Source organism: Drosophila montana, unplaced genomic scaffold, assembly GCF_035044405.1.
Source record: "Drosophila montana isolate Dmon_TW-CO22-7 unplaced genomic scaffold, ASM3504440v1 contig_3083_1, whole genome shotgun sequence".
Lineage (NCBI taxonomy): Eukaryota > Metazoa > Arthropoda > Insecta > Diptera > Drosophilidae > Drosophila > Drosophila montana.
The window spans coordinates 1-15,806 of NW_026997957.1; the positions used below are offsets into that span (position 1 = coordinate 1).

At 40.5% G+C, this 15,806-nt stretch overlaps 5 protein-coding genes across 5 annotated transcripts; 2 read left to right on the forward strand and 3 right to left on the reverse strand.

Moving 5' to 3' along the window:
• Positions 1-631: 631 nt before the first annotated feature.
• On the reverse strand, positions 632-1,315 carry LOC135430781 (dual specificity protein phosphatase 19). Its single transcript, XM_064685571.1, has one exon. It carries the CDS (start codon positions 1,313-1,315, stop codon positions 698-700), a length of 618 nt encoding a protein of 205 aa, XP_064541641.1. The 3' UTR covers positions 632-697.
• LOC135430779 (tRNA pseudouridine synthase-like 1) lies at positions 1,207-2,556 on the reverse strand. The gene is made up of 4 exons (XM_064685569.1): positions 2,406-2,556; positions 2,222-2,350; positions 1,843-2,163; positions 1,207-1,785 (listed from the first exon to the last, which is right to left on the reverse strand). Exons 1-4 carry the CDS (start codon positions 2,498-2,500, stop codon positions 1,329-1,331), a joined length of 1,002 nt encoding a protein of 333 aa, XP_064541639.1. The 5' UTR covers positions 2,501-2,556; the 3' UTR covers positions 1,207-1,328.
• Positions 2,557-2,674: 118 nt separating this feature from the next.
• Mtch (Mitochondrial carrier homolog 1) lies at positions 2,675-4,219 on the forward strand. Its single transcript, XM_064685570.1, has 4 exons — positions 2,675-3,050; positions 3,136-3,301; positions 3,362-3,859; positions 3,926-4,219. Exons 1-4 carry the CDS (start codon positions 2,840-2,842, stop codon positions 3,999-4,001), a joined length of 951 nt encoding a protein of 316 aa, XP_064541640.1. The 5' UTR covers positions 2,675-2,839; the 3' UTR covers positions 4,002-4,219.
• Positions 4,220-10,036: 5,817 nt separating this feature from the next.
• Positions 10,037-12,443, reverse strand: LOC135430803 (ester hydrolase C11orf54 homolog). Its single transcript, XM_064685600.1, has 2 exons — positions 12,282-12,443; positions 10,037-11,038 (listed from the first exon to the last, which is right to left on the reverse strand). The coding sequence occupies exons 1-2, from the start codon at positions 12,382-12,384 to the stop codon at positions 10,155-10,157; spliced, it is 987 nt and encodes a 328-aa protein (XP_064541670.1). The 5' UTR covers positions 12,385-12,443; the 3' UTR covers positions 10,037-10,154.
• Positions 12,444-14,833: 2,390 nt separating this feature from the next.
• Positions 14,834-15,295, forward strand: LOC135430739 (lysozyme B-like). Its single transcript, XM_064685515.1, has one exon. It carries the CDS (start codon positions 14,852-14,854, stop codon positions 15,278-15,280), a length of 429 nt encoding a protein of 142 aa, XP_064541585.1. The 5' UTR covers positions 14,834-14,851; the 3' UTR covers positions 15,281-15,295.
• The last annotated feature ends 511 nt before the right edge of the window (positions 15,296-15,806 follow it).

Consider the following 15,806-nt stretch of genomic DNA (forward strand, 5'->3'; position numbering starts at 1 on the left):
TTATACTCGTAAGGATCAGTTCTATCGATTGGCATCAAAAAAATAAAAATCTAAAATTTGACCAAAATCAACAAAATTGCAAGGGGTTACATCACGTTTTTTCTCAAATTCCGTATCGGTGCGAAAATCAAAACTTTTTTGATGATTTTTATTGAATATCTCGGGTAAATACTGACAGATTTTGAAATGTTATACCTTTTTGAATTCGTAGGGATCCCTACTACCAATCTGCATTCAAACATTTTAAAAATCGATTGGTTAAAAAAAGTGGTTGACCAAAAACCGATTTGTTTGCAAAGTCAACCTTTTTTGATGTTTTTTTTGAATATCTCGGACAAATAATGTCCGATTTGGGAATTTTATACCATTTAATACTCGTAAGGATCAGTACTATCGATTGGCATCGACAAAATAAAAATCTAAAATTTGACCAAAATCAACAAAATGGCAAGGGGTTACATCACGTTTTTTCTCAAAAACGAGGTCGATACGAAAATTAAAACTTTGTTTGTAGTACGGTGAAGTAGATCGTGAGAAATGATGTCGTTACCCCATTTGAATTTAGTTATAGAAACTTGATATCTAAAGAACCCACTATGAAATTCGGGGGACTTATAAGTCAATCTAGTCATACACCACAAATAAGTTATTAATTAAACAAATATTGCTTTAACTGACAGTATTACCAACTATTGAACTATGTGTTATGAAATTTTTTCAACTGCTGCATGAATCCGGTGTTTGGCTGAATGCATGGTCGCCACGACTTTACAAGATTGTAGGCCTCCTCGAAGGACATGTCACGTCGCTGCATTAGATAACCGATGACAACTGCAGCGGAGCGCGATACGCCCGCATTGCAATGTACCAGCACACATCCCTTTACGGCGTACGCCTCCTCTATGAAGTTTATGGCAACGGGCAGCACATATTGCAGTATATTCGTTTCGGGCAGATCCAGGCATGGCAAATGCTTGCACTTAACCGTTGGCGGTAGCTCAACGATGGGTATTTCAATACCAACGCTTAATATGTGCGTTAATTTATACTTTAAGACGTTTTCCGGAGTAACGGCGTCCTGGGAGCCTAAATAAAGGAATTCGCTCAAAATGCATGCTGGAACGGCGTCGGGTTTAGTATCCACAACGAATCCATATTGGCGTGCTTCCAGCTGTTCTGGACTGCTAGCCGTTGTGTCGTCACCGGTTGAGGATCTGCGCCGTTCAATGTAACGAGCGCCGGTGGGTGTGGTCACAATCGTAGTGGTGGGCCTTAGATTGGCCAGACGCTTCTGCAGCTCATACAGCAATATCATGGTTTCTACTGGTTTAAGGACTAGTCTCGTCTGGAAGCTCGAAAACCGTATCGTTGTAGTGTACACGACACAGATAGAGACCACAGGCGGGCGCAACCAGTATACGAGGCTCCCAGCTGTGCTTGGAAGGGATCGTTAGCATTTCATAGATGCAGCGTTCGTCTATGCGGTCATTAGCCAGCGCCAGAAGCGTGCCCACAATGCGTCGAACCTGCTTGTACAGAAATGACTTGGCCTTGATCTCTATGTCCCAATAGTCGTAAATTTGTGATGCCAACGTTGCGTTTGGGCCCAGTGCAAGGCTTTGTCCAGGACGTATATTAATCTCATCGATTTTGCGCACTGTGAACATGGGATGGTCGCGACTGGGACTTTTCTGTCGACTGACGCTCATAAAAGTGCGAAAATCGTGGACGCCAAGGAACATGCGCGCTGCATTGTTCACTCGTTCTATATCGAAACTATTGTTTCTGGAAATGTCGAAATATGAGAAATGGCACCAACATGACTACTAAATAGTTGCTTACTGCAAAAAGTAACACCTGTCTATCTCCTCAACGGGCACAAAAGTTTCGTAGCCTCTGTTCTTAAGATTGCTGCTGGTATTCGGCTGTGTCACATTCTTGGCCACGGCCACTCGATATAAATAGGTGCGTCCGATGGCGTGATAGCGGCAATGAAAAGTGTCTGGCACGCGCTGGGTACTTAGCACACGTATTGGTAGGTTCTGCTTGTCCAGGGTTCGATTGAGTACACCTGTCAACGTGGTCGTATCGTAGTATTTATCATCGCTGCGTTTCAAATCGACGTGAACTGTCGAGTGCAGGGCGTGCACGCCGGCATCTGTGCTGGAAAATGACCACAGTTATGGCTGCTATTTATAAAACATATATTTAAAGTACCTACCGACTGGACAGCACAGTTTGGATTTCGTTTTTAGGACGAAAAACGCGCAATGCCAACTCCAAGCAGCCCTGAACTGAATTTGTATCTAGACGCGCTTCCTCCAACTTGTTAACAGTCTTCTGAATACCACTAAAAGTACATTTTAATGGCATACATTTTTTTTTTCTTATTTTTATTTACTTACCGAAAATTCGTGCCAATGTAGGAAATGTTGAGCAAGTACCTACGCATTATACACCTACACCCACACGGCGCACCAATCAAAAAGGCGGAAAACATATGTTTTGATATCGATTAATCGTTCTGTACACACCACCAGCACTGACCATATGTTCTACAACAGTAGTGTGCGTAGTGGTGGTTCGATAGGCATCAGTTACGCAACTGTTGTCATAGAAGCAAATCGACTAGTCGATTATTCACTTGACATTCATCATCGCATTTGAACATATTGTAAATATCGATACATGCCTTGTCAAAGTTTTGTAACCTGAATTAAAGCGAAAAAAAAGGGCAGACGTGCAAACAATTCGGCCGACCGGTTAATATTTTTACACTCGCACAGCACAATTGTTCAAATTTTCCATCAGGATCAGGTTAACGGTTGCATTACGAAACATGGCCAATTTCGCTGATTACACCAGAAATGAGGAGACCGAGGTCAATAGCTGGATTCGGTTCGGCTTGCGCCTTGGCGTTAGCGCTGCACTGCATCCATTTGAATACTCAAAGGCACTGATACAGATTGGATATGAGCCAATAGCCGCGAGACCGGGCAAGTCAATGCTAGGCAGACCAATTATGGTCCTGCCAAACATTTTCCAGTACGGTAAGTACACCGCATAACACACATTTCCGCCACCGGCCGGCATTAAAATCGCACTTCGATCTCTGCCCTTGCTGCTGTCACATAGCTGGTCATATCAAAAGAATCGATGGCTTCTATGGCTGTTATCGCGGTCTGGCACCCAAATTAGCTGGTTCCATTCTGAGCATGGTTGTGAGTGAGCGCGTTGCCGAAAAGCTGGACCTTGCTCATAAGGAGGACAAGGATGAGTCGGAGCTGACCGAGGAGGAGAAGTGAGTTGTAGGCCATTTGGCATCCCAATTCCTGAACTAATTCATTTCTCTGCCCGCCAGCTATGTGCAATTCAAGTACAATCTGAAGCGCGACATTGTGTTGACGGTTAGCGGAATCGTTGTCTCGCATCCGTTCCATGTGATTTCGTTGCGGATGATGGCACAGTTTGTGGGTCGTGAGACGTTATATAATTCCATTTTGGGCTCCATTGCCGAAATTTGGAAGACCGAAGGCATACGAGGTTTCTTTTCCGGCCTGATCCCCAAGCTGCTGTGCGACGTGGCCTGCCTTGTGCTATCGAGCTCCACTGTTTTCATACTCAACAAATACTTCATCAAGGACAAAGTGGCCAGGCAATATAATGCAGGATTTACCCAGTTTATGTTCTCTAGTCTGCTATATCCACTGCAAGTGGTTTCCACATGCTCCGCAATTAGCGGCTCGCGCCTGATGGCCGGCCAGCCGCCAATAATGCCACAGTATAGCAATTGGGTAGACTGTTGGAACGACTTGCAGTCGCGCAGAGAACTTAAGCGCGGCAGCTCCCTCTTCTGGCGGTAAGTAAACAAACTATCTGTTCTATATAATATGGAATCTGCGCTCACGTCTCTCCTTTCTTTTAGCTCGCAAGTGCTGCAGGCGCCAATAATTGCAACATCTGCCTTTGCCCCACTACCCAAGCTGTCCCGCTACCAGTAGATGACCTGTTTATGAAGACGCGATTCGGCAACGACCACAACGGTAATAGCCGGAACGACATCCACCGAGAGAGACGCGTCTGCCTGCATTTTTATACAGCTCGTCGAGGGCCACCCTAAGACAACTGCATTTCTTTTCCCCGTTGCGATTATTATGCATAATAGTAAATCTCTATGTTAAAGTGGTCGCTTAAATTATGATTATCGAGTAACAAACAATTATTTCGAACGCATTGTATAATTTTATAACTTAATTTCCTTGTTGGCATCGAATGCCATTCCAAAGAATCACATGTACGATGAGACTTTCAATTTATTTTAAATAGCCAGACCCTAGTTTCTTGTTACTATTTAAACTGAGAAATATTTTTAAAATTAAAAACGTTTTGCGCAAAAGAACCGCTGTATCAGGCCAGTTTATGTTAACGACAATCCTGAAGAAACTACACGCCCATTTTGACAAAAATTGTGATGCCGATTTGAGGGCCAATCGACAATTGGTATCCGGATTAATTCAAGAAGCTATATCATTCCAATATACGACCTAATTTACCCGATTTATAGTCATTTAAAGTTAGAAAACTAAATCTGTATGGATACAATTATCGCAAAACTTGTTCTTGCCCTACCTCCGGCGAGTCCTCTCAAGGCAAATCACTCACTCGCAGGCGACGGCTGTTGTGACGGAATCATCAAAAACCACGAGTCGTATCGCAACCATGCCTGATCAAAAAAACTGCTGAAATACCAGGCGAACATAAATGAGCAGCAGGTAGCTTTACAAATAAATTATAAAAAAACTGTGGCATACTTTCGTTCGCGCAATATAAATGTTTCAAGTGCTACCCAGCACCAATCGGTTGTCCTGTGATGCCCAGCGCCAACTCCAAGTGCTACCCAGCCCCAATAATTAGTTTCCTAGTGCTACCCAGCGCCGATAACCTTTAAATGTAGCTGGGCAGCACTCGCAGCAATTAAATTTGCGCGCACGAAAGTATGCCACAGTTTTTATTTATTTTTAATGCAGCTACCTGCTGCTCATTTATGTTCGCCTGGTATATTTAGCAGTTTTTGTGATCAGATGTGATTCGAAACAACATGTGGTGGTTTTGATGATTCGGCACAGCAGACGGCCTGACGAGAATTTCAAACTAAAACGATAGAAATAATGAATCCTAAATGAGGCCAGCAGTAATAAGCTGTCTAGCTTTAACAACTCTAGATGGAAGACCTTTCCACATAATATTGTCCGCCTCGCCTAGTTAGCTTTTGTAACGGGGGCACAGACAAGTAGATTTATTTTCAAGTCAACAACGAATAGTTATTGGAACCAGGCGAACATAAATATGCTCGATTTGACTATATGAACAGAGTACAATTAGCGTATGCACAGCCTCCTTGGCGAAGTGAATTTGAATTTGAGTTTGAATTAATTAAAAATAAATCGCTTTCCGCGATGTATTTTCTTTCAATAAAACGAGTTTTCGTACTTAGCCGGCATCCGAAGAGACTTCGTTGAGTCTCATTATGCAATTTCAATTAAAATATGGGCAGAGAGCCTGCCTTGATAACGATATTTTCCTACATGGTTCAATGTACGAGGAGGGACTGAGGTGGGAGGTGGGAGGCGTGGGGTCTGGTTTACTTTGCCTTTGGGCAGTGGCCAAACAGGAGCATGGCTGTTGTTGTTGTTGTTGTTGCAGTTGTTGTTGGTGCCTGACATTGGCATTGGCCGTGGACGGCGTAAGTTATGCAGTGGGAACTGGTTGGGAATTGGAAACTTTTGCAGCTGGCCCGGGCCGCATTGTTTAACGCACTTGACGCTGTTTAGTCATGCCAAATTTCATGTAGCTCTCAACAAATGTGTCCAAATTGAGATTAAGCGACAATTTCAATCAAAACAAGGCGGCCGACAGCAACAACAACAAACAGAAACAACAACAACAACAACCTGCCCACAGCCAACCAAACAACAATGCAAGTCAGGCAACAACAGCAAAAAAAAATGTCAAAAAAATTGAAGTCGAACGCAACCGACTGCGCAATACTCTGTTCAGAGTGTGTTGAAACAGGCTCAAAGGGTCTTCTTCCTTTATCTGAAATATAAAAAAAACTTAAAAAGAGTAGGTTACAAAATCACAAAAATAAGTTGGCTCTGGATCTCTTAGACAATAGTAGGAACACATAAATAAGGTAAATACAAACTATAATGTAATATTTATTGCTTGAACTCATTGGAGCTCAAACAATCCTGTTAGCTTAAATTATATCTTAACTTATTTTCTAAGTAATGTGTTTATTGTCCTAAGGCAGATTACAAATAAAAATCAAAAGCGCCTGATTTTCAAACTTATTATTTTTTTTAATATAATAAATTATTCGCCTGTTTGTGGGAAAATTGATTTGGTTTTGGGTTTGGTTTGTGATAAACCATAAATAAATAAAAAATTTCATTTTTAAGACGGTTTTGCTTAAACTCATTTAATAGTTTAAAACAAAAGTCCTTGATGATTATTAGGCTGTTGATTCTCAAACTTTAACACGCTTTCAAATTGCGTCTTCAGGAATTATGAAAGGATTCTGTAATTTGAAGTTCGAGATCTATCGAATGGTGCATAAATCTGATCTAAAACTAGATTAGATGTCGCGACTCTCTGAAAGGTGCCAGAAAGATGTAAGAACTTAATCCTTATTGATGGAAGATTAATTTTAATTATAATTTTAAATTTATTATATATAGCTAACTAAATTATTTTCTTAAGTCAGAGTGAAAATAAATAAAATGTAAACCAAAAACAGCTCGTAGACTGCAGCTCTGAAAGAGCAAAAGAGAGCGATTATGAAGATTTATCTGTCTTCAATCATATTGCAGCTACAAATTATTGTCCGACAAGCCGAGTCGTAACTAATACGCACCTTTTCACCTGCCGAACAGGGCATAAACAACAACAAGTGGCAGACAAGAGCAGAAGCTACTCATTCAGTCCAACTTCATTCAGTCTGCAGCGTGAGCTTCAGCCGAACAGACGTCAACGCGAGCACAGCTCCAGCTGCAACAGCAACAACAACAACAACAACTTAAGCAACAACAACTTTAAACAACAACAACTTAAAGCAACAACAACTTAAGAAACTGCAACGCGAGCTGGGCGCGTCCCACGGGCAGAGGCAGTCAATCAAAACCGAGCCGAGCTAATAAAAAGTGCTAATTGTGTGTTTAAAATGTGAATAAATGTGCAAGCGACTAGAAAACAGCAGCAACAACAACAACTTAAATAACAACAATAAAAACAACAACAAACTTAAACAACAACAATAGTTTAGATTTTCTTTTTGGTGGTCAGCGAAATCGCATTTGCATTTCTCTCGTCCCATCTATATTTATAAATCGTTACTTTTTCTTTATAAAAAGCCAATCGCAGATTAAATTGGTTCAAAGCCGGTTCGATAAACGTATTTTTTTCACTTCTTTTGTTGACCCTTATTGTTGTTCTTGTTGTTCTTGTTGTTGCCTTGCATGTGGCCCAAAAATTTAAATAATAAACAAACATCTATCTGAATGCAAATATTAGAAATCTGTCCGTTAAATCGTTCAACTGAAGCGCGCAGAACAAACGTTATAGAGACAGAGAAAGAGAAAGAGACGGAGAAAGAGACAGAGAAAGAGATATAGCTATAGACGCAGACATCAAGCCCAACAACATAATTCTGAATGGAACGAGTTCGAACTTTGGGTGAGTTTCTTAGACAAATGGACAGTTTATTTATTCCATGCAAAATGCTTGGAAAGCAAACGGACTTCAATTTGACTTTATTCATTTGTTTATTTATACGATCAGAAGCTTTAACTGTAGGGTAAAAAAAAAAACAGCTAAATCTTAAATATAAGCACAATTTTTCTTCAAATATTTATGTATTATTAAACAAGCCCTTTTTGGCTTAAAAGATTTGTTGATACTCGAAAACCATAATAAACTCTGATAAGAAAAATGAAGTATTCTCGGTAAATAGCAAGAGTGCTTTAGTCAGGCTTGTCCGACTAGAAGATACCCTGAACCCAGCGTCTAGGTTTCTTTAGAAACATTCAAACTTTCTTCTTGACATTTGCACCATACTACACATTAGATATGCTTCCTCTTCCATATTCCCCACAGTATATGAAATACATTCTTGCTTAACTCTGTGGTTTATAGTGCGATCTTTATGAAATTTTCAGCGCTTCAATATAGCTTGCAAATATGTGCAAATACCAAAGCACATTGCTGTAACATTAAAACAATTTTTACAATTTTGAGGGGATTTAAGAGAGGTCTTCTAAAATTTAAATATTCATAATCTGTGCAAATCTTGTGTATGTATATAAAAAACATTTAAATGATTTATGGCAAAGTGAACATATTCAATTTATTACAAACTGAATTCTTATGCCTCAAAGATGGGTTTGAACCAGCAACTGGCTTCACAGCGGGCAAGGCTTGCTACGACACCTGAATAAAGCCTTGGATATATATTCATAATCTGTGCAAATCATGTGTATATAAAAGACATTTAAATGATGCATGGCAAAGTAAACATGTTCAAGCTAAATTGTTATGCCTCAAAGATGTAACTAGCCAAGGTTTGAACCAGCAACTGGCTTCACAGCAGCCAAAGCTGGCTGCGACACCTGTATCTAATATCTCGGATATATATGTTCATATGTGATCGGTAATTTGTGACTGTCACTACAGTCAATGCTAATTGCTGTTGATCATAATGTTAAAGATAGCGCGAATCCAGTTTCGATATGAGAAATTCGCCCGAAACAACTTAATAGCTGTGGTCGGCACGATTCGCACCGGGCCTGGCATCAGAGCTATTAAATAATTAATGGCCAGCGATGCAAAAAACAGCAAGAGAGAGCGAGAGAGAGAGAAAGAGAAAAAATAGTAACAAAAATAAAAACAAAAGAAATGCTTGTTCAGATAGATATAGCTGCATGCTTGTTGCATTATTTACGGCCTGCTTAGCTACTTTGCCGTATCTCGAAGCTCTCATTAGTGCGGCCAACGGAGCTATAAAACCAGAACCCCAAAAGCGTATGCTTTCTTCTTCTTCCACTTCTTTTTAGAAGTGGAGCTCACTTCGGCTCTCCTCTGATTGATAGAAAGTTGAGCCGGCCATTTGTCTGGCAATTACATAAACCCATAATGGACCCTCGTTGGCTGCTTTGCCATATGTCTAAATATCGTTAATGGACAGCTTAACAAGCTGCCAAAAATAGAAAATATTTACAAGCGTTCATTTTTGATTTCGTTTATATAAATACTAATGAGTATTTGGTGTAAGCGGAATACCCTTAATGTCGCTTAATGGGCAAGGATTATGCTGCATGTCACATAGATTGCCAAGAAATGAGATAATATATTAATATTCCTAGTGGAAAACGAGCGAGAAAACAGTCGCCAAAATAAGGGGAATACCCCTAGTGTAGTTTATTTTTCTCATAAGTCAAGTAGACTAGATGTCAATATAATTGGGTGGAAAAAATTGCAAGATTTATGCGACAATGTAAGGGGACAAGGGGAATACCCTTACGGTAATTTGTAACATATTGATATATAATTATATAATTGGGGAAAAAGGTGCCGAAAATATAAGGGGAATGCCCTTAGTGTAATTTCTTCAATAATACAATGCCCACAATCCCATAAGACAAAAAGATTAGATGTCTTATATAAAATGAAGAGGAAAAAAATCGGCAGAAGGTGTCGATATTATAGAGAAAATAGAATTAGCATTATTTATAGAACAAGCTTCCATAATCCAAAACTATTTAATATTTTTATGGATTGCATAAGAAATTTTTGGAGTTTGTTAAAGTTTTCGTCTCTTTCGTTTCTTTGCTTCTCAAGAACTTTTACTTGACCCTTAATATATTCTCAAAATACTCTTAATACAATGAATTCTTCAAATATAATTGTTTTCTAAAAGCTTAAATTTTAAAGTTGAAATTTTATCGAATTTTTGAAAGACAATTATGATAACATTTACAGCTCTTTGAACAATATTTATTTGATTACATAAATTGATTTATTTATTCAATTATCTATTGGATTTATTTTGCTTATGCTATAGAATATTAATAGTTGGGGGCATACCCTTACCGTTTGGGCTAATCCCTGCCCACCTTGTGCGTGTCCAGGGGCTTGTCCACACGGACCACGCGCTCGGCCACATTTAGATACGCCTCGTACTCGACGGTGTCGGGCGTGGTGTCGTAGTGATAGTGTCCGCCCCAGTTGCTGAAGGAGAAGGAGTGGAAGTGCTGGAGCCGGAGATCGAGATCGTGCTCCTTGGTGACCAGAGTGCCGAGGGCGTTCAGCTGGGCGGGCATGTCGTAGAACTTGAGCCACTCGTTGACCTGCTCGTCCGTGTGGATGGGCGTCTTGCTGAAGTCGCGCATCACGTGCTGATGGACGGCGCCCTTTTTGATCACGAATATGCCGCCCAGGCCCACTACCCGATCCCCGTAGTGCTCCTCCAGGCCCTTGCGTATGCACTCGATGAAGTTCAGCTCGCCCTTGCGCTGCTTGGCGCTGATCTTCAGCACGGGTCCCGCCTCGCCGCGGCTCAGATACAGATTGAGGAGCAGGGCACAGCGCGCCTCCGTGCTGGGTATCCGCTCCAGGACGCACTCCTCCTGCTCGCCGCGCACCGTCGCCGTGTAGCTGCCGTTGGTCAGCTCGTCCGACGCGCTAACGGACAGATTGTAGATGCCCTCGCAGTTGGAGCTGCGTATGGGATAGGGTCCAGCGCCGGCGCCCACGGCGAATATCTTGCCGGCACCCTGTATTCTGCGCGCGATCTCCTTGATGTTATACAGCTTCTCGCGCTGCACCAGCGGCAGCAGATACGGCGGTCCGCCCACCTCCAGCAGCGTCGCCCTGCCGCCCAGTCCCGACTCCACCAGGCCGTATGTTGGAGCTGTCAGATCGGGGCAGGCGCCCACCTGCACGCTGGCTGTTGCAAAGTTTTTACGCAGCGCACCCTGTATAACTGACCAAGAGAGGGAGAGAGAGAGAGAGAGAGAGAAAGAATACAATGAATAAGCTTTATCTCGCCCTCAATCAAGACAACGCCAAAAGCTGCACAAAAGCTCTCCAGCTGCCAGTCACATTTCTTATTGTGCTCAGAATGAACAAAAAAAAAACAGTTTTCTTCGCAGAGCCGAAGATTGAATGCCCTTTGGCAGAGATATGCATAGCAAATAATATAATTTGCAAACTTATGATCCGATCGAAGCTATGTGATATACAGGTATATGATATAGAAATAAAGCCGATCTATTCTATGGAATCTTTTTGATATAGTTGATTACATTTTTCCCTAATAGTGTGAAGCTATGAATTCCTGAGCTTAGATAAGATTTTTTTATCAGAATTCTATCTTCTATCGATTTTTCCGATGCAAGCTATATGATATAGAAGCTCCCATATAGCCATGTGACATAAAGTATATGATATAGATGATATATAACCGATCTATGCTATGAGAACTTTTTGAATAAATGATGAAATTTTCCCCTAATTAGATAAGATTTAAGAAAATAAGACTGTATTTTTTATTAAAATTCTATCTACCCATTATTTCAATGTCAACTATATGATATACATATTCCGCTGCTGCACAGATTTATAAGCTGTATATAAAGAGTATATCGCGTAACTGTGCTTGATTAAAATAAATAAAAGTAAGAGCTTTTCTATACAAAGACTGAATGTTCCAATATGAATGTTCCTATATACTTTGCATATACAATTTTAGCTCAATTGGTGAGTTTGTTCAAGATATTTCGAAAAGTATATAAGATTTTATTTCCCAGTTCTCAAGACACCTTTACTATATAGTAATAAATAGAAAAAAGAAGAAAGAAAAAGAAGCTCATCTCTGCCTAGTTTCATCAAGACAGCTTTTACACAGACAGCCTAGTTTCTATATAAATAGGCATCTCGACTTTGATACTGATCAAGAATATATGTTATATGCTTTATGGATAGTCTGTTTCTAGTATGTGTTACATTTCTTATGGAAATTTCCATATGCCCTCCATTAAAGCACAAGAACACGCCAAGAGAACGGCCTCAAAAACAAAAACCGGCTATGGAAAGTTCGGCACAGTTTGTGAAGGTCATTTGCTATGCTGCTGCGACTTCTACTGCTACTGCTACATTCTACTGCTACTGCGACTGCCACTGCGACTGCCACTGCTACATTCTACTGCTGCAGTAGCTCCGCTTACCCTGCTGCAGCTCCTCCAGCGTTGGCACATGCAGCGGCTTCTCCTCGAAGACCAACTGCGCCGTATTTAGCTGGCTCTGACTCTGGCTCTGGCTTTGGCTCATCTTTCCTTCGTCTTCCAATCACGAATTTTGTTTGATTTGCTTCGCCCTGAAACTTGCGACTCGATCGACGATTGTTCCGAACGCGACTGTGGAGCGGAGCTGACGAGCTGTTCGCATTTGGGTTGGCTTGTCCTATAGTTAACATTGCCCGCTCGCATACAGGGTGACCCCCGCCGGGGCGATAAGATATGCGGTTTTGATGATATTCCAGTTTTTCCGCTAAAAAATAAACATGTTTAATTAGCACCTCAATTCCTTTTCACTAAAGGCAACGCCTTAAGTACATGTCTTGTCTCACAGATTTATGGCATATATGGGCTAAGTACAGTGGTAACTCGATTTATTAGAACTACGCTCAGGGAAAATTGTACGAATTTTGGCCTCATTTGATACTTAAAGTTTTTTAAAATGTATTTGAAACTTGAGAATCTTAATATATCATTATGAAATTCCCTAGTTGTGTTCCAGTTCCAGTTTCGAACTTAAGTAAAGATTTCTGCTACTCTTTTTGAGTTCTCGAGAGTTTCGAATGAAAAAGAAGATTTCTGCTTCTCTATTTGAGTTCTCAAGAATTTGTCTTGTTTCAACATACTTGTATCTTCTCTTAAGAGTTTTTGTATACTTGGTTAAACATATTCTCATTTTCAGCAGCTCGTTCTTATTAGAAATTTAGCTATTACTTGGTTCCAGCTCATTTGAACTCAATTTTAGTCCGACATGCATATTTAATTATTTATTTTTTTTATTGTACCTACGCAAGTTGTTTGTTTTTAGAGCAACATACCCTACCAAAATTTTCCATGCGCCTGATAACTTTCCCCTTCTTTACACTTTGTCACTTCGAAAAAAAAAACAGAAACCGGTCGCTCTTTAAAGTTGTGTCTGAAATGTTTTCCCGCAACTCCCCTCTCCCCTCTCCCGTCACCCCTCTCCCATCTGTTGGCTTCTGCATTCTAATTTACATATTCGACAGACTTTGCGTGTAGATCTATAAAATAAGATCTAAAGATTATGTGCGACTAATGTATATTTGCCATTATGCGGCATTTCGTTTAGAAATTGCTCGATTTCTTAATGGAATACAATTAGCAAAGAATGTTCCGTGATAAATCTTTCATTCATGAGTATTTACTGTACCAGACCATGCAGCAGGCGCCGCTCTATATTTAGGTGCACATAACTTAACTAACTTTAAAGCGAACAGCTTCAGTTCCAGTTTTTTTGTTTATTAATTAAGATAGTTAACAATTCTGGAAAAGTTGGTTATTGGTCGAAAAATACAAAATCTCATACAAATTTTCCAGAATCTTTAATTTTTTTCCCCTAAACAACTTTTCTGCTTTTCATCTTTATCTCGAGCAAACGCAGCAATTAGAGAGAGTATTTAAATTTCGTCGTGCCAAAGCTAGCCTTCCCTCTTGTTTACACTGACAACAGTTGCTTGTCCGTTGGCAGAGCTTTCACTGTACACACTGTATATTAGCGGCAACGCACTGATAAGCCCTGTTTGCACACACTTTCGCGGTTTACCTCCCGTCCGAGATAGTGCAGCCGCAGATAGGACCTGGAGAGTCATTTAGCGGTCACGTTTGGCACCAGTCGATGATAAGGTTCCCATAGAGAACCTCTAAATAGAGCGGACAAATTTGTGCGTAGTGTCAATTTGATGAATTGTTGACCTAAGCTGCGGATTGACCTGCTTCTGGCCCATATCAGCTGTCTACTTATTAAATCTATGCCCCCATTAGCTGGGCCGTCTTCTGTGACAGTCAATACACTCAGAGAAAAACTTAGTTCGAACTCAAATTTATAAAATTTGGATTGAGTGATAAATACTTATTAAAAGAATTTAAATATATCATTATTTATTATACAGAATAAGCATTAAATTAAAAAAAAAATTTTTTTTGTTTGTTTGGGAAAAAGATTGCAGGAAAAGAAATTGTATCTTAAAATAAGAAATTCTAACACAAATGCTGCATTTTAAGATCTTTTGCACTTGACTTAAGTAAAATAAGACTAGGGTATACCCTGAACTGTCTTCTCTCAAAGGAATAAACTAGCATTCATAAAGAAAAAAGAGCGTTTATCAAAATAAATGAAGTTCCCTCAGCCGGCATCGAACCCGCAACTGCCTTCAAGTGATCGAATGGCTTGCCATCGCCTCAAAGCTCACCGCCACACCAACAAATAGACGCACATAAAGAAACAACACACACACACGCACACAGAAAGAGAGCGAGAGAGCATACAAAGCAATCGCAATTGCAAATATATTCTTATATCTATTTAGTGAAATAAATGTGAATGCATGTTTGGACATTTACTTTTAGCGATGATCGCACGCACGGAAATCTAATCGATTCGATAAGAGAGCTTTCTATTTTGTTATTACTGTATATAACGGCGCCGTCGAATTTTTCCAATAAAGTTTGAAGCACTTTCTTTAGTTTGCTTAGTCTAAATTATGAAGGCTTTAATTGTTTTGGTCGCTCTGGCGTTAGCCGCCCTCGCTCTGGGTCGCACCATGGACCGTTGCTCCCTGGCCCGCGAGATGTCCGACTTGGGCGTTCCTCGTGACCAGCTGAGCAAGTGGACCTGCATTGCCGAGCACGAGAGCTCCTATCGCACGCACGTGGTTGGTCCTCAGAACAGGAATGGCTCCTACGACTACGGCATCTTCCAGATCAACGATCTCTTTTGGTGCCAGCCATCCGACGGTCGCCTCTCCTCCAACGGTTGCGACATCGACTGCGACGACCTCTTGCATGATAGCATTGTCAATTCCGTCAGATGCGCCCAAACGGTGCTCGAAGAATCGAGCAATAGCTGGTGCGCCTGGACCACCTGGCGGTTCTGTAACGGTGCTCTGCCCTCCATCGATGACTGCTTCTAAACTGGATAGTGTTTTTTTTTTTTTAATTAAAAACGATCCAAGCATAAGGAGCTAACAAGGGAATACCCTTAATGAGTATAGTCATATACTCGCGAAATAAATAAATGCAAGTTATTTCCCTCTGCAGATATGTGTTCACATTTTTTACAGAATTGCTTTTGCTTTGGTCTTGCTGCAATTATAAAATCAAGTTTTCTTTAATAACTTGTTTGTTTCTCAACCGATCTTTAAAAAAATTGTCCGCCTTTGTACCATTGAATATTCGTGTATTTACAAAAAGCACATCAGCATAACAATTGTGGCCTAAATTGATGGATAGTTTCAATTGATTTAATTATTTGATTTATGACTATGGGGCAGATGGCGGCGATAGCCATAAAATAAAAGAAACTTGATCTGTATTTTGTTTTCTAGAAGCTACATGTCAAATTTGTTGACTCTAGCTCTTAAGACCCAAAAGATTTGCTCAAAAAGTTGGTTTTCGATATCGATAGACCAGTTATTGATTATTGGAAACGATTATCGA